The 21,913-nt window shown below is 31.3% G+C and overlaps 1 protein-coding gene across 1 annotated transcript in view; it reads left to right on the top strand.

Moving 5' to 3' along the window:
* Positions 1-3,840: 3,840 nt before the first annotated feature.
* LOC145326526 (uncharacterized) overlaps positions 3,841-21,913 on the top strand; it is a 31,089-nt gene continuing 13,016 nt past the window's right edge. The window contains exons 1-12 of the mRNA XM_080169896.1: positions 3,841-3,971; positions 4,517-4,557; positions 13,462-13,544; positions 14,003-14,061; positions 14,407-14,616; positions 15,051-15,164; positions 15,351-15,398; positions 15,943-16,042; positions 16,291-16,346; positions 19,622-19,689; positions 20,369-20,399; positions 21,646-21,746. Of these exons, the coding sequence (XP_080026022.1) occupies positions 3,959-3,971; positions 4,517-4,557; positions 13,462-13,544; positions 14,003-14,061; positions 14,407-14,616; positions 15,051-15,164; positions 15,351-15,398; positions 15,943-16,042; positions 16,291-16,346; positions 19,622-19,689; positions 20,369-20,399; positions 21,646-21,746 (924 nt within the window). The 5' untranslated portion in view covers positions 3,841-3,958. The remainder of the gene's footprint in view (positions 3,972-4,516; positions 4,558-13,461; positions 13,545-14,002; positions 14,062-14,406; positions 14,617-15,050; positions 15,165-15,350; positions 15,399-15,942; positions 16,043-16,290; positions 16,347-19,621; positions 19,690-20,368; positions 20,400-21,645; positions 21,747-21,913) is intronic.

Below are 21,913 nucleotides of genomic sequence, written 5' to 3'. Positions count from 1 at the left end.
GATTTTTGTGTATTTTTTTATAATGCAATAGTTGCTTCGTCTTTAATTCAAGGTGAGGTCAGTAAAAAGTCTAAATCACTATAAAAGTACAACCTATTCAGATAAGCATTTTCTGAGATCTTTAGACAAAACAAAAACTCACTATTTAAAATAATAGGCTATAACACAAAATCTATCTTGGATACTATTACCAGAAGTTGTGAACAATAATTTATGTTTCAAACTGTCATAAGATTTTTTTCTTAATTATATTTTTATCTTATTAGACGTATATATTCCATGATTAAAGTTAGGCCGCTTCGCTGCTTTGAAAATATTTGTTGTTGTTAGTTGATTAATGATCTGAAAGTCATCCTTTGGTTAAAGTTTTTACAAACTTAGAAACATATTCAACATGCTCCTATACACAGGTTCAACAATATACCAGCTAAAATATATATTTCATAAAATTATATGGTACTTTCCCTTAAAATTGCCTGTTGAGCGCTGAAACTCTCCACCCCCCTTCCCACACCTAAGTTTTTAAAGATTGTAAATAAGCACCGTTTATTTTGTGTTTTCTCTTGATATTTCTTTAACATAATTAAACTTTGATTAAACGAAAAAGAAACATAAAACCTAATCATTTTCGAAAGCGAAGCATTTCTTAATTTGGATCTTTGTCAATTTGTGACTTCTTTAACCCAAAAAAAACCAAAGTTTTGAAATACAAATTAAATGGTTTATTTTGAGGGACGGGCCATTAGTAAAATTAAGTAACTTTGCTTTGCTGAACAGTTCAGAATTAGCTGTTTTGTATAACTACCAGAGACAGAAGCAACACACACACACACACACCACTTCATTTATCAATTTTTGTCCACCTCGCAGTGAAATTTCAATTATATACCATTTTCATCACAATTTTTGCCATTTTAATTGTTATTTACCAGGTTGATTTATTGTCTTGCATGCTGTATTTTGGTTTTTGACAAGAATAATTATGTCAATAATTAGCGCAGCAATAACGAGAATAAACATTTTTTATAAACAAAAATAACAGTAAAGTTTAATAAAGTTTTTGACAGTGTTAATAAATTTTAATACATAATCTTTATGTTAGTTGACAATTATGTGTTTTCTTCAATCAATATTATAATCAATCCATATAGTTAACATTTAATATTGCATGTGTGATTGAAGCAACCACTGATTGTAAAGTAGTTGCACTGCAATAGAAATATTTGACTTAGAATTGTTGAAAGAAAAAAGTTTATATTTAAACAAAAGTCATTAGCATTTTAGGCAATATTTACTCAAAATGTACTTCTAACAGACCAACATACTTGGAAGATTTATATATTTTCTTTGCTTTTTAAATATCATTATAATTGGAACAAATTATGTTTTTAATTTAGCTTATTTTTGCATTTGTTGTGGAATTTAAAAATAAAGATTACATCAAAAGTCAAAAGATAGGAAGGCTTATCTGCTTTTTAGGTAATACAAATCCTTATATTTTTTCGGTAGGGGGGCGGTGTTTATTTTGAATTAAGAGAAGAAAAAAACAAAGTTGCCCAAATTTTAAAATCGGGAAGAAAAGTTTTATATTTAGCATCTTAATAATGTACATATTTGTACATGAAACAGACAATTTGTAATGCAAAATAAACTTCGAATTTAAATACTTTTGTGAGTTTTTAATCCAATATTAAATTGACATAACCAAAAACCCTCAAAATAGGCTTAGGAAACCCCCCCATCAAAATTAGAACACAGATTTTACATTTAATAATGATAATTAATATGTTTAATGTATTTCACAATGTTTATATATACTGTATCTTATTCTGTCGTCTTTGAGATATTAATATAGACACACAAAACAATTTTACTTATTACATAAAATGTAAAATTTTTCAATCTAAGATTAACTTATTTCATTGTTGGAATTTTTAAGTGACTATAGGGGAACGGGATGATGAAAAATTCCCTATATAGGGGGAGGGGATTATAATGCGTATAGAAAATAATTTGAATGGGTGAAGAAAGATATTGTGGAGAAAAAGGTGTTGTTGAAGGGGGATCTGTTGGTGGAATATGCAAATTTAAGAAACTCTAGTTGAAAAAGGACCCTAACGCATTACCAGTGAAAAAAAGAAATGCTATAAATATTTAAGGGCTGGGGGGGGGGGGGAGGGTATATTCCATTAGAAGGTATTTCCTGGTTGTTGGAAAATAGCTTAAAACTTGCACTCTAACTGTTGTAAGCTTTCCAAATAAGCAAATAAAAATCGTTCTAATTATTTTGCTTTTATTCTTTCATTTTAAAAAAAAGATAACTTGTGTATTTTTGTCAGGGATCTTTTTAAAGTAAAAAGAAAATAGTAGGGAAGTGAAAAAAAGTAAAAAGAAAAAGGGGAAAATATTTTACAGTGGGGAGAGTTTCAGGGAGTATATTGACACTGGTTCCCAAAGTTTTATGTTAAAGTTTTCTTATTCGTTGGCTAAACAAATTTGGGAGACTGAAATAAATTTTGAATGTTTGGATCATTAAGTTGAGTGTTCAAACGTTTCAACCATTAATTTTAATCTACTAAATGGGTAATTTTGTTTATTATCATTGTGGATGGACATCAATTTATCAGCCATTGTCTTATCCCTTAGAATCCCTGGAGGGGTATGCAAACTTTGTATATTAAAACGGATATTGCCACTTCCCCGGGGGGTTCTAACCCCCTTTCCACAGCTCACCAACCCCCCCCCCTATTCTTACATTTTTTATCTAAAATTGATCAAGTAACTTTCTTATTCTCCACCTTATGTCTTTACTTTCAAAGAAAAAAGAAAAGATTTAAGCAAAGATTTTTATAATTTATTCTTCTATAAAAGAACTCCATTTTTAGGACTCATTTGTAAATAATGAATTGGTAAATGGAGAAAAACGCTCAAAAAAAAGACATGTGACGTCAAAAAAATAAATGATTGTTCATTTCTTTTTTAGGGGGTTTCTTTCCCATTTCTCCTCTCATCTCCCTCATTTTTATGACGTCACATTGAGCGACTTTCTCCATTCACATGACTTAAAGCAACATGAAATTGGATTGAAAACAATAGTAAAATCTAATACACTTAAATTAAGAGAATATTATGACATAAATTGAAAGTGTTGTTTAAATTTAGCAAAGGTAATTTTGGTACAGGCATCTTAAAATATAAATTTTTTGGGTGTGTGTGTGTGTGTGTGCTGTGGTTTGTTGAATGAATAAAGAGAAACTGCACAGGTTTTAAATTAAAAGATATGCACGTTGAATAGTTTCCTTTTAAAGGAAGAGATTGACACTTCTTTATTAAACCACGCCTTTAGAAATATGTGCGTTTTTAGTTGATTATTTTGAGGATTTTCAAAAGCTAAGCTCTTATTCTTTATTTAGGCATGTTAAAATTGTCTTATTGATTTCAAACTTTGCATGATGATTTATGTACAGTTATGTATGATTCTTTCCTGAAATGTCATACGTCGATTTAGAATAAACTGATTTTTTATATTTTTTGCCTACATTTTTTTTTGTATGACATAGCTATCTTAATCATTTAATAGTTGGAACATGGTACAATATTTTAAGCTAGGTATCTCATTTTTTGAAGTATATTCTATTAAGTTGTGACACTCTACAAATGTAAATAATTATTTGTCCTATCGTCTGATTTCAAAGCTTATCTTTTATGAATGTTGTCATCCATGTTAAAGATATATTTTTTATTTGCTGTATGATATTAAAATTTGATATTCTTATTATTTCTAGGAGGTTATCTTAGATTGTCTTTAAGGATATTGTCATTCTTGTTTTTTTATATTTAAGATAAAATTAAAATGAGAAGATAAATGAAAATAAAGTGAAAAAGATTTAATGTTAAAATCCTTAATCAAAAGTGATGTGAAAAAATCTTCTAAATTTTGTGAATCAAATTGTTGGTTATGCTGAATTTAGGTAGGTATTTTATGGTCAGTAAGATCTCGCAAACGACGGGACAAATAGTTCCATAATTTTCAAGGGCAAATTTTAGGCTATCTAATTTAAATTAGGAGGAGGGTAGCTATTTTTTATGCTTAACACATTCATGCCTCAACCAAGTACCAAATATATACTAACCTAACCTCATCTAAAAAAGTAATAAAAGGAAACATATAAACGAAAAAGAAAAACTACCTCCCCCCCCCCCCCCCCTCCCTCCCTCTTTGATAATATACTACGATATTGGATGTAGAATATACATGGATATTATAACAAGAGAGAAATTGTCGTCAATTTAGCTTGCAATTTCCCCTTGCTTTTAATGAGCGGGCCGTATATAAAGTACGAGGGGAGGGGATGGAGTAAACGAGGGGGATGGGGAAGATCGTTATTTTAGCCAGCTAGAGAGTTCACCTTATCGTAAAACATGAAAATCTCGTGTAAGATCCAAGTAATAGTTATAAATCATTACCATGATGTACGGTGCATGCAATTTTTTTAATTTAAATATTTATTTGTAGGTCCTGAAACAAATCTGACAGTGCAGTATAACTCACATCAGGTAAGCTTGCTTAGATATTTCCTTAATCCCAACTATTTGCAGACAACAAACCCTTTGATTATACTTAGTTTGTTGGAAGTCCTCCTAACTGTACAGGGTAATGAGTTGCGCGTTTTTGTGGCCAAGGCTTTTATGTCACTTTTAAACCTTTTAAACCAAAAAAAATTAAGTGATCCAATTATCCTATCTTCCTGATTTAAAAAGTTCAAGGTACAACATTTTATGCGAAGCATCTCTATAATCAAGTCCTTAAAATGAATGTGTGTCCTTAAACATTATCCTGTATTTACGCAGTCTCGCAACAAATTTACTTACAATTTTGTGTAGACGTATTCATTTTTATTCTACTTTTTTCCTTTTTGACACTCTACAAGCGTTAATGTTCGCTTGTCCTACCGTTTCAAAGCTGCTTTTATGGATGTTATCTTCCTTGTTTAAAATAAGGGCAGGAGTCTCTGTGTTCTCTTGGCACTTTCAAAGAAAGTAACTAACATTCTATGATAATATAATTTTAACTTTAGATTTCCCTCTGTTATTTTATAATAATCCTTTTTCCTATTTTTGACTGATAATTTTTAGCAGCTGAAAACTGAATGAATATACCAACGAGAAAAAACTTGAAATATCCCATTTTATCTCAAATGGTCTTCTTGAACCCCATTTTTAATGTCAGTTATTCTAAAATTTAATGTAGCTTTTTATAATTTACAAATAATGGAGTTCTTCTTTCTGTTTAATACTTTACTCAGTGTAATCTATTTTAGAATTTTTAAGAAAGATTCGCTAAATATTCTTATAATAAAGTAACAGGATGTCTGTTTCTCTGTACCGTAGAGCCTTGGTAGATATGGTTCTTCTTTACAATGTAGCTTCTCATTATTTAAGGAAAGGTTTATAACTATTTTGGAGGATGGTACAACCTTCCTGGAGAAAATTACCTCCCTGAAAAAAGATAGAGAGGGGTTTAGCTGATAGTTTTTGATTTAGGGTTTTTTCATAGAAGGATTTTTAAACCCCAAAGGAAAATGCTCAAAAAAAAGTTTCAACGGAAACAAAAAAGAGCTCATCAATCACAAAAAAAAATATTTAAAAAGTCTAGCTTGTATTACAGTTTTCCTTTCAATCTATCTGTCTGTCTGTCTCTCTGTCTCTCTAGTTATAATATTCACACTTTTAGTTGTCAATCTATCTGTCTGTCTGTTTGTCTATCTGTCTAACTGTCTAATTTTGTATTCCTCCATTTTATAGTTCTTCTTAGTTTTTTATTTTCTCTATCATTAACTTAAAAAAAATAAAGTTCAATATAGCTAAAATCATTTTTGTTCGTGTAATTAGTAAACTTTATTAAATATTTATTTCGACGCAAAAGGCTGTTACATTTATCAAAAATAATAATAAAGACACTAACATTACTAAGCATTCGGCGTAACGTAACAGCCATACGTTACGTCCAGCGCAACTATATAGTAACATTACATAGTTGATCTACTAAAATTGCTAGATGTTATTCCTCAAAATGCCTTGTTGAGCAATAGCAACAAAACACGTCTCCCTCCCCCTTATTTTGAAGCAAAATTTTAAAAAAAGGACGGAGGAGGTGCATTTTTTCGTTTGTTTGTTTATTACGTTAGGTATAAGCCTGCAGTGTTAGTGATTCTCGCAGGGGTTATACATAGGGGAATAAAAGTACCCTCCCCCCCACGGCCCCCCCTTTCAATTTATACTGAGGGGGAGGGGGGAGATTCAGAGCTCGACAGGCACTTTGTGGGAAAGCACCAAATGATATTTAATCATGAAAAATAAATTTATTCGTTACCATCTAATTCCAAAATAGGGAATAATTTAGTCAATCCTTTCACGAAAAAGCTGAAGAAAATGCCTTAAAGCCATTTTTAGTTTGGCCTTACTGATCATTGGATCGAGACAATTTTTTTAAATTTTTAATAGCGCAGCTACTCTTTATCTGTATCCGTTCGTTTGTCCGAAAATTATGATAAAGTCCGTAGGCAGTATCTCTATGTACTTAGCTGTCAATGGAATCGTATACAATAAATATAAAAATATACTTATAATATATGTAACGCCCCCAAGATTCCTTTAGGGGCACTTGTTGATGGGGAGCTATACGTCATCCCTTTACTTCTAATTTTGAAGTATTATAATTTTAATTTCGGGGTTCAGGAGATATTTTGCATTGGCTATTTCTTTGGAACTAACTAAAAAGTTATCAACTTTCCTTGGACATATAAAAAGCTTCATTGTAAAGGAAAACTATACCGAGACCTTACAGACATTCGGTTACTTCTATATATGGATAACGATATTCTCACAGTGTTGCAGTTTAATGTTGAATATAGTTAGTTGATATTTATTCCTGCTCTTATAACCGTACAATGGCTATAAAAAAAGTTCATATTGAGTTTTTCTGTATACGTGTAGCTACTCTTTAGTTAAACTTTACGTTCATTACCGTCGGTTATTATAGATGTGAATTTTTAACAAAGAAATTTACAATAAGGTATCATTAGATTATAAATTATATTTGTAACCAAAGATTAAACAAATATCGTCCATTGTCTTATTCCAGATTAAGTTTTTTAAAAACAGAGACGTTCAAGCTTTTTATTTTGAGGGGGTAAAATTAAGGGTTTCAAAGGTTTGATACTGTTAATCTAATGTTTTTTTTATTTTGAGGGGGGTGGGTGAGGGATTTCAAAGTTTAAGGACGTCTATGATAAAATAGTTTATATCTAATAAATTATTGCCAATACTAATAGTAAATTAAATAAAAGCCAGCCTAGAGTTGCTACGCTATTCATGGACATGAAAAATGTTGCTTGTTTGTATGCATACTGTTTGGCTTACTGAAACTTCTTATAAACATATCACACACTGCCATATCATACCATTTTTATTTACAACCAAAGAAACTTGGGTATATCACAACAACATAAATTTTATTTTTTAAAAATATGCTTCACAATCAAGAACTATCCTTTCTTTCTAATAAAGTTTTTTACATTAAACTTAGATATCAAGTTAATATTCAGTTCATATAAATATTTAGTAAATGGATTTAATGCTTAATTTTTCTAAAAACAACACACCCTATTAACTTGAAAAAAATATCCTAAAAAACTGACGACATTTATCAAAAATTATAAAGATTATAAATGTTCTAAATTATCCTTGTTTAATAAAATACCATTTGCTAAAATATTTTTTGCTGTTCTACCCCCACACCTATGTAAATCGGCCTGGAAGGCAAACCAAAGCTGTTTAACCGCTGCACACGAAACCGCGGACAAAAAGTTTGATCAGAAATCCACAACCAAAATTTTGTGTCTCCTTTAGGACAACGGCGCAGGCGTGAATATATTAGAATTGTTGCTAAAATTTTATGAATAACAAAGTAAAAAGTAGCACGGTTTTTGTCTGAAGCTAAAGATCTCGGACAATTCTGGTCTGATGAGCTTTTACTTGCTGATCACAACTGTCTATCCGTATGCATCTTAAGATCTTGGAAATCGCTCAACTGATTAGGCTCTTCTTTTCAGGAAAAAAATATCAACTTTTCATAGTTTATCTCTGTCCTACTGGAGGATGGGTCACTCCATAACCAAAAAAAATGCTCCTAATATAAAGCTTTCTATAGGTCAAGGGGAAGGTTTATAACTACCTCCACTCTCCCAGAACAATTGCCCCAACCTTAAAAGTTTTTAATACAACAACTAAAATTAAAAGGGAAAGGTCGACCCTCCTTCCCTTCTTTCCACAAGAGCCTTTAGAGGCCTCTAGGGGCGCAGCTGCAATTGAGTGATAAAGTGCTGCTTTTTTTGCAGGCAAGGTTAATGCTATTTTCAGGAGTTAAAAGTATTTTTTACAAAAGTCTATGTATAAATCCCTTCATTTCTGGTAGTAAGATCATCCCGTAACAAAATATGATAGATTACTGTTTCAAAGTCTTGTTTAAAACTTCAAATTTTTGAATGATTATTTTGTCGTGTACATTTGTAACACATGTTTTATTTATTTATATGAAAGATATGGAAAAAGCAATTCATTTGGGACGTATATAAGTTTATCATTAATAGTCCTATCCCTTCAGGCCCTGGAGTAATGATAATTTAACTGATATAGAGAGATAAAAATAAAGATTGTCAGAGAGAAATTATAAATAAATAAAGAGAGAGAAAGCAAGCGAAAATGTATAAGAAAGAGCAAAAGAAAGATACTATATTAAAGAAAGGAAAAAGGGACATCGAGATTTATAAGCAAATACCAAGTGAGAGAGAGAGAGAGATAGATAGAGAAAGATAGAGAGGGAGAGAGAAAAAGAGAGACAGAGAAAGAAAGAGAGAGAGAGAGAGAGAGAGAGAGAGATAGAGAGAGAGAGAGAGGGAGAGAGAGAGGGAGAGAGAGAGAGAGAGAGAGAGAGAGAGAGAGAGAGAGAGAAATGACCCAAAGAAAGATAGATAGAAAGAATTTAAAAGGAAAATTAGATTAAGAAAAATTTAGATTTAATAGTTATGTTAGTTATCTGTTACTTGAAGTAGTTTTAAGACTAGAAATCATAAATCACAAAAACTATGTATACATTTATTTTAGGAATTATTTTCAACATCGTTCATGATAAAAAATGTAAATACTGATAAATTTTTTAACCAAAGTAAATCAGGGTGTTTGAAAGATTTTTAATTTAACACATCTAATGATTAATTGTCTTATCTACATTTTTCTCTCAAAGTTCCTTGTTGAACAAATCTTTTTTCAGCAGAATTAATAATAAATTGGAGGGGGTGTTAATTTTTTATTTGATTATAAGATTTGGTTAGCTTATATAGGGTACAGAGTAGCCTCGAAGGGTTAGGACCCCGCAGAGGTTAGGCACTAATGTTCAATCTTTTTTAAAAATCGCTGGGGGGGAGTGTTCAGTTTTCGCTAAACTTTTTAAGAAAAAGCATCCTTCTGTAAAAAAAATTTCGTGAAACTAATTTTAAAATTTGAAACCACCCTAAATGTTGCGTGATAGTTCTTTAGGGTGGGGAAGCCGTAAGATATTATGTAAGGATCAACTGAAAATTGATTTCCTACTTGTTCCCTAATTTTCGAAGTTGTACGACAGATAACCCAACTATTACAAACGCTATTTTTAGCTACTCCGGTCAAGCGATTTATACAATATACATTCAAAATTTTAATTTTTCAATTTTTTTAAAAGTTTGAAGCTTTTTTAGCTAGTAGTTAATATTGAGATAGGACGCGGAGGCTAGGTACACTTTCGGAAAATAAAATTCAGTACATCTATGTAAGGGCTTCTTATCAGGGATCTTAAGGGATAAGACAATTGACGATAAATTGATGCACATCCTCTATGATGATAAATTAAGTTATGCTTTCTACAAAGTGAAATTATTGGTTGAAAAGTTTAGACAATTCTTTTTCAATTATTATGTTTAGAGTAAAGTAAACTTGAAAACATTAATATATGTACACTAATTAATAAATTTTGGGAGTGTTAGAGTTGTCTTATCCATTTCAAACTTGTCATGACGTAGCAGCTCTATACTCAATACCAGAAAGTCTGTATGTCCAATTTATTTTTTGATTTAAAGGGGTAGTTTCACGAAATGCATTTGAACTTAATTTAGTGAACCGCATATTTTATCCTGGTTAAATGGTTAAACTACATTTATATGGCATATATTTGAAAAAATTTAAATTTTCTACCACATAGTTTTTTAAATATCAAGACTTGAAAATCGTCTTTTTAAATTGCATATATCACAAAAAGACAATTTTCAGGTCTTGATATTTTAAAAACTACGTGGTAGAAAATTGAATTTATTTCAAATATATGCTATTTAAATGTAGTTTACCCCATTAACTAAGAAAAAATATGCGGTTCACTAAATTAATTTCAAATGCATTTCGTGAAACTACCCCTTTAGAATATTAAATGAGTTGTTACTTTATAATTTTAATGTTAGATTGTTTGTCTTGTCTGACTTATATGTTAAGCTTCGCTTTGAAGGTTGTTGTCATCCTTGTTAATTTAAAAAGTTACTTGTCAAATAAAATTTTGCAAGTGATCCATTTAGAATTTAAAGCATGTAAAAATTTAGTCCACTCAATCAAATAAAGTGTAAATAATGGCACAATTTTTTATAAATTTTAAGTCATGCATCAAAATTTAACTCTATTCTTAACTAAATAATTTCTGTTTTCTATTTCTTTAAATTTCTGGTGTTTTCACTATGTTTCCAAATTAAGTTAGATGTAGGAATTTAGAACTTTATAAAACTTTAATAGTTATTTCTTTCATCGTATTATAAACGGCTTTCCGCGGATATAGAATGTACAATTATAAGATTAAAACTAGTTTTTTTAGCCCCGAGGCACGGGCTAAAAAAACTGGTTTTAATCTTATGATTGTACATTTCTATATTCGTAGAAAGCTGGATATAATACGATGCTAGACATAGTTTTTTCGTATGGATGAGAACCGGTTCCTATCCACCGGATTCGAATGAATACGAGAAAATAAATATGTGTATTTATTCTCATTACTGACAGATTTAAAAAATGTAATATAAATTTCATCATCTTATTCCGACATTTCTATAATCTATACATTCCGGACCACCCCCCTCCAACCCTTAATTTTAAAAAATTGAATTAAGGAGATGGACCTTTTTTCCTCGAAAACCTTGCGAAAGCACCTTAATTCTGAGGGACAAACGCTTACGGTGCCGTAACCCTGCAGGGCTAACCAGAACCTTATATAACAGAAACTAACCTAATCTAGTGATACAAAATTACACCCCCCCCCCAATTTTGAAAAAAAGGGTTGAAGGGGGTTTTCTGGGTTCAACAATTTTATTCTAATTGTTAGTTTTTCAAAATACTTCTTTCAATGTATAACTGCAATTATTTCATCTAAATATTGCATTTTGATGCGCTACCTATGGACCTAATTATCTTCAACCTCTAGGGAGCTTGGTGTCGCTACAAATTCTATACCTCTCCATGCACCTTGAAACATACTCTGCTTCTTATAATTGCGGTGTAAAGCGTTCATTAGCTTGATATACAACCAACCCTTTAATAGCACTACCTTTGTCTTAAGCCCTAACTGTGCATGTTAACGAGTTGCACCTGTTTTTGAGCCAAGACATTCCCCTTACTCTTATCACGAGCCTGGCATAGCAGCAATACCATTTTTAACGTCTCTAGTTTTAATACAACGTATAAACACATAATAAATAAAGAAGGGCCAGGCTTCACGCTGTTTAAAATTTAAATAGATTTAAATAGATGCAGAGTTATTGGTACAAAAACCTATAATACCACTCACGATATCATTTCTTTATCAACTTTACCACACAGGGATACAGGATTAGGACAAAGGATAAGAATTTGATTTGACGCCAATATAAAAAAGGAATATTATATTTGCAGTAAAAGTAAATCTAATATGGTTTGAATTCTCCAAATGATAGTTGAACAATCCAAATAACCTAATATTTAAAATTTTCTTATTTGGGAAGCTTGCGTTGAGCACCTAAACAAGGAAGCAGGGGAAGGGGTAGTTTTTGTTTGGTCATGTTAGGTTAGGTTATATTGGGTACAGGATAGACCCCCGTGGGGTTAAGGAACGGCATAACCAAACTGGGTTGGGGTTATGACGGGAAAAAAACCTCATACATATTGTAAAATAATGTAAGGGGGGGTATTTCTTTACAGATATTTTTGATGTATATACTCCATTGGCCTTCCACGGTATTCGTGATCAACTTTATATATATGTACATAAGTGTAGACAGTTGAAAAGTGCAAAGATGGAAGTTTTAAGCTTGCAAAACATCCATGTATTGCAAAAATATTTGACAATATATTTTAGCTAGATTTAATTATGCTATAATTAATAGCAATGTTTCTTGTAAACGAAAATGTCATTGTTGTAAAAAATTTTAGTTGTGTTGACCGATATGTTTCACCTTTGTAGTAAAGCTTCTTATAGGTCTAGTGATGGGTTATACATTTTAAAAGGGAGGGTATCTTCACAGTCAAGATAAATCGGCCATGGAAAGAACGCCCCCTCCAAAAATCTATTTTTTCTTTTCCTTTTTAAAACTATGATTAAAATTGGAGGGTCGACTTCTTCCCCCCTTTTTCCATCAGTGTCAATAGATATCCCTTAGGACGTAGGTGATAGTATGAAATAAAATTCCTTTTATAAAAGTTACAGGATGTTTATGTGTTTGTCTTCATCATGTTTACATATGAAAATAGGTAAAAAGAGTAGATAAGCATCTTAAAGTTGGATAAAAAAAAATCTGGCAAATACTTGATAAACATGCATGGTGTAAAAATAAGGTTCAAAACTCAGACAGTCATGATTGTTCAAATGCCAAGTTTATGATAAAGAATTACCTACCACAAGAAATACAAATATTTATATATCCATCTATCATCATATGGATACATTAGCTGGATATCTATCTATCTATCTAGATATCTTTATTATCTTTCTATTTCTTTAAAATGACCAATTCCTCCTTTATAACCAACATTCAAGAGAGGGGGGACATTTGACTGTAATTTACGCTGAAGCCACAATATCTTATTTGTTGGTTCAAAGCTCTAGGCGCCCTTATTTAATTTTAAATGCTTTTGAATCAATAATTTTAATATACAGAAAGGGTGATTTTATTTATCATCATGGAGGATGTTTTAAAATTTATTTTCCATTGTATTATTCCTGAAACATAACTGCCAAACATTACCTTAAAGAATAAAGTTATAAAGTCGATGTTAGGCCCGTATATTTTAGTTTATTAAAAAGCATATGTGACATAATAAGACTTGTATACATAATTTATTAATTAAATCTTTTTTTAGTGTGATAATGTGTCAAGATCACCTTCTTTGGATAAGATGAACCTTGGTCTTGATTCTAATCTAGAGAGTAGAAGTATTGATAGGTAAGCCAACGCCACCTGATGATTGTTTGTGTAACTAATATCTATAAATTACTAGTATAAAAATCCTTATATAATTAACAGGATGTCTCTGTGTACAGAAAATAACTTTTTTTTGAAGATAGAACCATTCTAAGACAAATTAACCCAGAAAAAATTACCCATCCTAAAAATATTTTTACTATATTACTCTAAGACTATGCTTCAAATTGGGGGGTTGGTTTCATCCTACGCCCCTTCCCTCAAGATCCCCTAGAGACCTCTAGGGGCGTAACAATGTATTGATATTTCCCTTTTTGGTATTTGTAAAAGTCTAACTTATACAGGTTTTACGTTTTCGAGGAAGGAAAGAAATAAAGAATTAGAGGGATTGTTAGGTGAATTGGCGCAGTTCCGTATTAATTAAACTAAAATGTTTTCTTATAGATATTTTTAAGATAATATATTTTTTTTCTTTTTAGTGGTAAATCCGATGCTTGGGAGGAAGGTAGTGGAACTCCGGGCCCACCAGGATTAACAGGTAATTTCAAAATTTTAGCACGTTTCGTGATAAAATTATTGCTTTAGCCAGCTTTTTAATTTTCATATTCTAATTATTGATACAAAAAAATAGAAAATATCTTAAGGGAAATAAACAAATTGAAGAAGCTGTTTATAGTGCCTATAAAAAAAAACGACGTCATACAATACAAAATACCACTGATAACTGATAGGCTAATACACAAACTAAATTACCAATGAAAGGCCAGTATACATTTTAATTGACCAATTGTAGGCCAGTATAACGTCACATTTTATAAGCACCATAAAAAGCTTCCTAAAGTTGTTTACTTCCGCCACTGTAAGATATTTTTCTCTTTTGAAGGTTCAGGTGGCGGTCATCTCTCAGAGGACTGGCAAGACAGTAAAGGGGAGGGGGACTATACACCACACTCAGGAGGGGACTGGGGCCCTCCTGGTCAACACCTACCTGGGGCAGGAGGGGGTGGACTGGAGGAAGGGGGCCTGAGAGATCCGCTGCTTCTTGAACAGCAAGGTTTTAAGTCTCCTGGCTTTGATAATAGTAATCAGTCAGGTAATTTATTGCAAGTTTTTACAAATGAAAAAAAACAAGGATGATTACGCACATTGTCAGAGCAGAACCTTCAAAAATTTGATTGTTTAGAAGAGAACTTTAATAAAATGACAAATCATGTAAATGTAAGACACTTGCATTAAAAGAAGTAGAATAACAGTGTAAAGTAAAAGAATGGGTAAGGTACAAATTTGCCTAGATTTTTTACTGTTCTTAACCCTGTCGGGGCCTATACTGGCAATATTCTAGCCCTGTGCTCTCCACCCAGTTTACAATATAACCTAAGCTAACCTGACCTAAAGTGACAAACAAACAAGTAAAACTACAACACCCCCTTCCCCCGACATCCTTTATTTTCAAATCATTGAACAGGGGGGAGGGGTTGTGTTCGACTACGCAGTTTAAGGAAACCCGCCAAAAGATATATATTTCAGGCTACATGGGACACTTGGACAGCATGGGGATGCCGTCGTTGGCCATGATGAACATGACGGACCAGTATCCATGGATGAAGGACAAGAAACCATTGAAAAAATCACCTTTCCAGGGTAACAATATATAATTGTTTGAATTACAAAAATCTACATTAAAAAGAAAAAATATATATGAAACCTGGATAACCTCTAAAGGAATTTATTAAATTATTTCGTCATTTACTTCATTTATTGCAAAATATTTTTTAATAAAATTAATGTTAAAGAAAAACAAATTATTAAGTTATTTTGTTGTTTTAGTTGATATGCAGTGGTCAAAAGAACGGAAAAGGCACAATAGTGGCTCATGTAAGTCTTAATTATATTTTCTTAGTAATTTACTTCATATGTTATATGCAATTTATATATTCTAAGACGTCAAAGGGGGTGGGTAGGGTATGGTAAAGGGGTGTTTACCCCCCTCAAAATAAATAAAACTTGGACGTCTGTATAAATTTGTCCCTATCATATAATTATTCTCATTATCTTATTTGTCAGATCAATCTTTCTTTATAGTCATAATCTATTTATTTAATTTATTTTCTTTTAAATAATCAACCTTTATATCTATTTATTCTAACCATTTATTTTCTTGTGAATTGTGAAATGCCTTGACATATCAGAATCTGATTAACTATCTATATGTATATCTATCAAATCGCTAACTATCTAGCTATCAAATTTTATCTATTAAGTTGGATATGGAGGAATGCCCCGACGCCTTTACAAACATACAATTCTTGCATATTACTGTCTGTCTGACTTTTTACTTTACTACCTATCTTACTATATATCAATCTATCTAACAAATTATCAATCTTGCTGTCCAACTGACTATCTATATATCTTTCAGTTGGGGATGGGGGAATGCCCCGACGCCTGAGAACCGCCTATACAAACACTCAACTGTTAGAGCTAGAGAAAGAATTCCATTTCAATAAATATCTCTGTAGGTAAGGATAATAAATATAATAGGATAGTTAAGTTTGTTCGAAAAATAGCTATGCTTTTTAGGGAAGATTTATATGCCCCATAATCAAGTCTAGAATTTTTCTATAATCCAAATTCAAACTAAAATAAAAGGTTTAAATCAATAGGACTAGTCTACCAGGCCTTTATATAAAATAAATAATACTAGCACGAATCGAAAAAAAGCTTTATATGCTATAAAATCCTTTGCCTAACCCTAAAAAAATTTCAGGCCCCGCAGGATAGAAATAGCTGCAGCCCTGGACCTTACAGAACGTCAAGTCAAGGAAAACATAGTAAACATTAAACATAATTAAAATTGTTTAATTTTATCAGCTTATTGCTGCGCTACTAATGATCATAAATATCTTTTTTTAATTTTAATCCACGTAAATGCGTAAATCTACCCTATAACTAATTTTGACCGTCTGTCTGTCCATAACGTTTGAAGATTATATGGTGATTTACACGGATTGAAAGCTTGAACAATTCTCTGACAAATAAGAAACTACACTATAGGTTTTCTTATTCTTATCCTGCAATAAAATAATTTTATCTCATTTCTGTGTTCGCTTCTTATGAATGCTTGAACCTATATTGCCTAAAATTTTACTTTAAGAATCAGGGATCTAAAGACAAGACAATATGGAGATAAATTTATATTCATTTAAAACGATGATAAAAAACTAAACCTTCTGTAGATTAAAATTATTAGTTTAAAGGTTTCGATACTTCAATTGTTGAACCAACCAATCATAATTTTTTTTAAAAAAACCTATTTGATCAATCGAATAATATTATAAAGTTTTGGGTACAAGTGTAATGTGCAGCCCAATGTCCTCTCCCTCCCTGAAAAATATAGAAAGCTGAAATTTAGCAATTTTAAAGCAAAAACAACGATGCAGATTATTTGACAAAAACTAAGTGTAGATAAAATTCAATCATTTTTTGCTAAAATTTTCTAAGTTGTGGTGACTTTATTTTTAATTTCATGCTTCGCTTATAATTTTCTAATACTTCGTCTAAGATGTGGAGTTATTATTAATTGTATCTGTCGGTCTGTCTGTCTATTTGGCAGAAAGTCTTTTTTGTTAGTTTGTCTTTCTGTATGTCCATCATTATTCTTTGGTTGTCTACTTGAAAACCTTACTGTCAGTTTAAACATCTGACGTTCTGTTTGAATGTCTGACTGTCTATTTGACTGTCTCTCTGACTGTGTCTCTGAGTGTCTCTTTGACTGTCTCTTTGATTGTCTCTTTGACTGTCTTTTTGACTGTCTCTTTGACTGTCTCTTTGACTGTCTCTTTGACTGTCTCTTTGACTGTCTCTTTGACTGTCTCTTTGACTGTCTCTTTGACTGTCTCTTTGACTGTCTCTTTGACTGTCTCTTTGACTGTCTCTTTGACTGTCTCTTTGACTGTCTCTTTGACTGTCCCTTTGACTGTCTCTTTGACTGTCTCTCTGAGTGTCTATTTGACTGTCTCTTTGACTGTCTCTTTGACTGTCTATTTGACTGTCTATTTGACTGTCTCTTTGACTGTCTCTTTGACTGTCTATTTGACTGTCTCTTTGACTGTCTCTTTGACTGTCTCTTTGACTGTCTCTTTGACTGTCTCTTTGACTGTCTCTTTGACTGTCTCTTTGACTGTCTCTTTGACTGTCTCTTTGACTGTCTCTTTGACTGTCTCTTTGACTGTTTGTTTGAATGTTTGTTTGGCTGTCTGTTTGACCGTCTGTTTGACCGTCTGTTTGACTGTCTGTTTGACTGTCTGTTTGACTATCTGTTTGACTGTCTGTTTGACTGTCTGTTTGACTGTCTGTTTGACTATCTGTTTGACTGTCTCTTTGATTGTATGTTTGTTTGTCTGTCTGTCTTTTTCTTTGACTTTTTGTATGTTTTTTTGATTTATTTTTACTCTATTTTAGCTCTAGTTGACCGTTCTTTTGACCGTCTACATATTTTACTGTGTAGTACTGCTCTTGTAACTACTATTAAAAACATTCTAGTTTTATCAAAGATTAATTTATATAAATCTAGGTTTATATGTTTTACTAACATTCAATTTAGTGGTGGATTGCAAATTTTTTTATGATAAAACAAGAAATACTTTGTTTGTAACCAGCTCAGCAATAACAACATAACAAAGCCATAAAACTGTTAAATGTATCATAAAATTAGATTACATTGAAATTTATGTCTTAAGATCATCAAAAATAAACAATTATATTGAAATTTAACTTTTTTCACTTTACATTTTAAGGATGCAATTAAATAAATTTATAATTATCCCTGTTAGCATTTTAGTAAAAGTTTTAAAAGATTTTGACAGAACCAAATTATGTATTTCAAAGTAGTACAAAAAAGAGCAGCAATAAAAAGTTAGGTATCCCTTTTAAAACACAGATATAATTATTTATACCTAGGCATACCTACAGGATGTAACAAGAACGATTACATCCCAACTATTATAATACCTTTATCAACTTCATACATCCGGAATTTAAACATATCAATTATGATTTTTTTATATCTAAATAAAAGTTATAAAACAAAAAATCGATGTTTTACGTCAAAATGCCTATCGAACAAGTAACCCCCCTCCCCTTCCCCGAACAGGGAAACCGCCTAAAAATTAAAATTTAGAATCTTCAAATATATTACTTTTCAAAATCTACTTTTGCCTAGGTCCGAGTTTTTGCGAATATCGAATTTACAAATTGACAGGAGCGAAGATTTGGGCGCAGATAAATATCTAAACTAATAGACATATGCCAACTAAACAAAAACTTCAGCCTTACAATTTCTCTAGAATTCCGCCTAAACTTAAACATCACCAAAAAAAATATTCTTATTTTTAAGCTACATTCTTTGTATGACATTTTTTGCATAAAAGTTAACTTTATATCGTACGTTTATCAGCCCAAGAATGTTCTTTGCTTAATAGTTTTTGGATTGCTCTAATTCAAATGAGTTTAATAATCCCCCCCCCCCCATAGTCTGTGATTTATAATACTTGCAAAAAACGTACAAAAATTTCCTTTTTTCCGTCTTGTGCATTATCGTTCTTTTTTACATTATTCACCTACCACAACACATAAAAATAATTTGAAGTTTGCTTGGGCGATTTTTCATTGAAATTTTTTTCTGTTTGAAAGATAAAGATATAGAGATAAAATTTTACATATCCTTATGAATATTCTGTGACTTTTGTGTAGTTTAAAAACTAGGATTTGTTGATAATATCTGCATCATTCTAAAAAGATGTATTGTTTGTGTAGGAACAGGACATCCATTTTGTTAATAGTCAAAATTGAAAATCTTCAAATAAGATAATCAAAATTATTCTCTCTAGAGATTAAAATTATTGGTGGAAACGTTTGGGCACTGGTGTTTGTTCAATCCAATCAAAATTTAATTTAAGTACCAAAGATATTAAAACCATCTAATTAGTCGAGATCGTATTTATAAAACTATGTATATTAGTTTAATTTCTAGTCCAACATCCCCTCCTTCCCGGCAGAAAATAGTTTTGTTGATGTTAATATGTTTTGCGGCTGGTAGGTATGGTTCCAGAACCGGCGGATGAAACATAAAAGACAAACGGTCACCAAAGACGAACCAGATATTAAGGTATGAATTTTGTTACTCTAGATCTCTGAAATCATTTGTTGGGTCAAATACACTTGAAAAAGAAACCTAACCTGAAAATATTGTTATAATTTTTGTTCCAAATGTCCAAAAATACAGGGTGAGTCAGAAAAAAACTTTGTTTTGCCCAGTGATTTAAAGGGATAAGACAATGGCCAATAGATTGATGTACATCCTCAATGATGATACTCCAAATAAGAAAATCTTATAATTTAACTTTGGAGACTATGGTAACAGCTCAATGGCTCCTTTCTTTCAGGTTTTTCCGTTATCCGATACAACACATTGAAAAATATGGAGAGAAAAAAATGTGTTTCCTAGTTCTCTGTTAAAAAATACATGAAATTTATTTTAGGTGTTGATTAATATCTTTTAAAATAGAGCTAAAAGATTTTCAAAGTGTGTGTTATGACTATTTTTTATTTTGATACTCCTTTCAGCAAATTTATTGCTGGTAACATAATTTTACTTATAGAAATATTAAGATACAACTGAAATTTATTTATAATTGTTTTTCCATATTATTTGGTTATCTTAAAAATTGAAAACTGCAGCTTTTTTTTCTGGCTATCACTAAGTATGATTATAATGAATAATACCTACATTTGTAAATATAAAAGATTCTTATTCTTAATAAAAACTGATGTTTTTTTTATTTAAGACTTCCACAAACACAAGTAAACACGGAGAAGGCAAGGCTTTAAAAATATTTATTTATAGTTACTTAACTTAATTAGTAATGACAAGGATAAATACATCTTTAAAAACGAAGCTCAACAAATCAGACGGACATGCGAATATTGAATCATTGATGAATAAATAAATCCTTATTTATGAAATAAATTCAAAATAATGTTTGGAAGGGTAGTTCTTAGATTGTTACTCTAGGTCAGTTTAGGTTAGGTTATATTGGGTACTTGGTAGCCCCAATGGGTTAGGACATCGTACAGATATAAGGCTCGCAGGGTTAGCCCTTCCCCCCCCCCCCCCAAGGAAGAAAACTATTTTTGATCCTTTGAAAAATAAGATGAGGGTTTCATTGTTCCATATGAGGGAAAACATATTTCAAAGTTGACAAGTAAAAAGTGTGCACTGCACAGTGCACACTTGCGATTAAAAGTATTTTCTCAAAATTTATGTAGAATATACGTGGATATTATGACAGGGGGAAAATTGTCAGTTCGTTTATCCAATAGGGGATTGGGGTATATCGTTTTTTTTAGCATGCTGCTTGTTTCACATTATTAGATAATATGAATATTGAATATCTAGTGTAAGATCCAAGTAATAATATATCCATTTTTCTTCACGTTTTTTTGTGTAAAGCTGACAAATATTTTTACCTCCTTAACAAAAAGCATTGTGCATATATTGTCAAAAAACAATTATTTCTTTAATTAATGAAGCGTTGAAATACACAGCCAATACAGCAAGAAATAAACAAAGATAATTATGTTGATAAATAACGCAGCTAAAATACTGTATTGCTAACATTTCTGATTGACTGTTGGACAGTGTTGCTAAAGTACTGACATATCCTACTTTTAGAGTAGCTGCACTATTTAAAATACAAACTTTCTTGACGTGTTAAGCTATATATATTTTAAAAGTATTCAAACCTATTTTTGTAGCAATAGAAACCTCTCATCTCTTTTTTCTGTCAGGCACCTATTGTTTTTTTTAACCTAACCTAACGAAAGCATTAGGAGAACTGTTTTTTTTTAATTTCGATTGTGGTTCATATATTTTATGAGGGAAACTGTCGCCTTTTTCAGTTAGCAAATTTGGATTAGTGTCTAAATGCATTGCAAAGTTATTCCATATAGTATACATATATTCATTAATCATATGAGCTCCGAATCCGATGCATATGCAATATTGCATAAATATAAAGCATCTTTATACTCATAAAATAAGCCTTGTCTTGCCAACCCTCAGAGAGATTACTTGGTGATGATGGTCTGGACCTACCTCCCGGAGCTTCTCTGGCTGGGGACCTTCCTCCCGGAGCCTCCAGAATCAAGGAAAAGAACATTTTTGTAAATACTACATTTTTTAAATTCTAAAATTGAATAATGCAGGAAACAGATACTTTCTGTAAAAAAAAAAGTCGGAGAAAACAAGCCAGATCTTATTAAATTTACATACAATAGAAAGACAGTCAGACAAACATCATGTTACTATGATGTATGACAATCCCTAATTG

This window comes from Acartia tonsa, chromosome 8 (assembly GCF_053477335.1).
Source record: "Acartia tonsa isolate MP-2025a chromosome 8, ASM5347733v1, whole genome shotgun sequence".
In the NCBI taxonomy this organism is placed as follows: domain Eukaryota; kingdom Metazoa; phylum Arthropoda; class Copepoda; order Calanoida; family Acartiidae; genus Acartia; species Acartia tonsa.
This window is presented reverse-complemented; position numbering and strand designations above follow the sequence as displayed.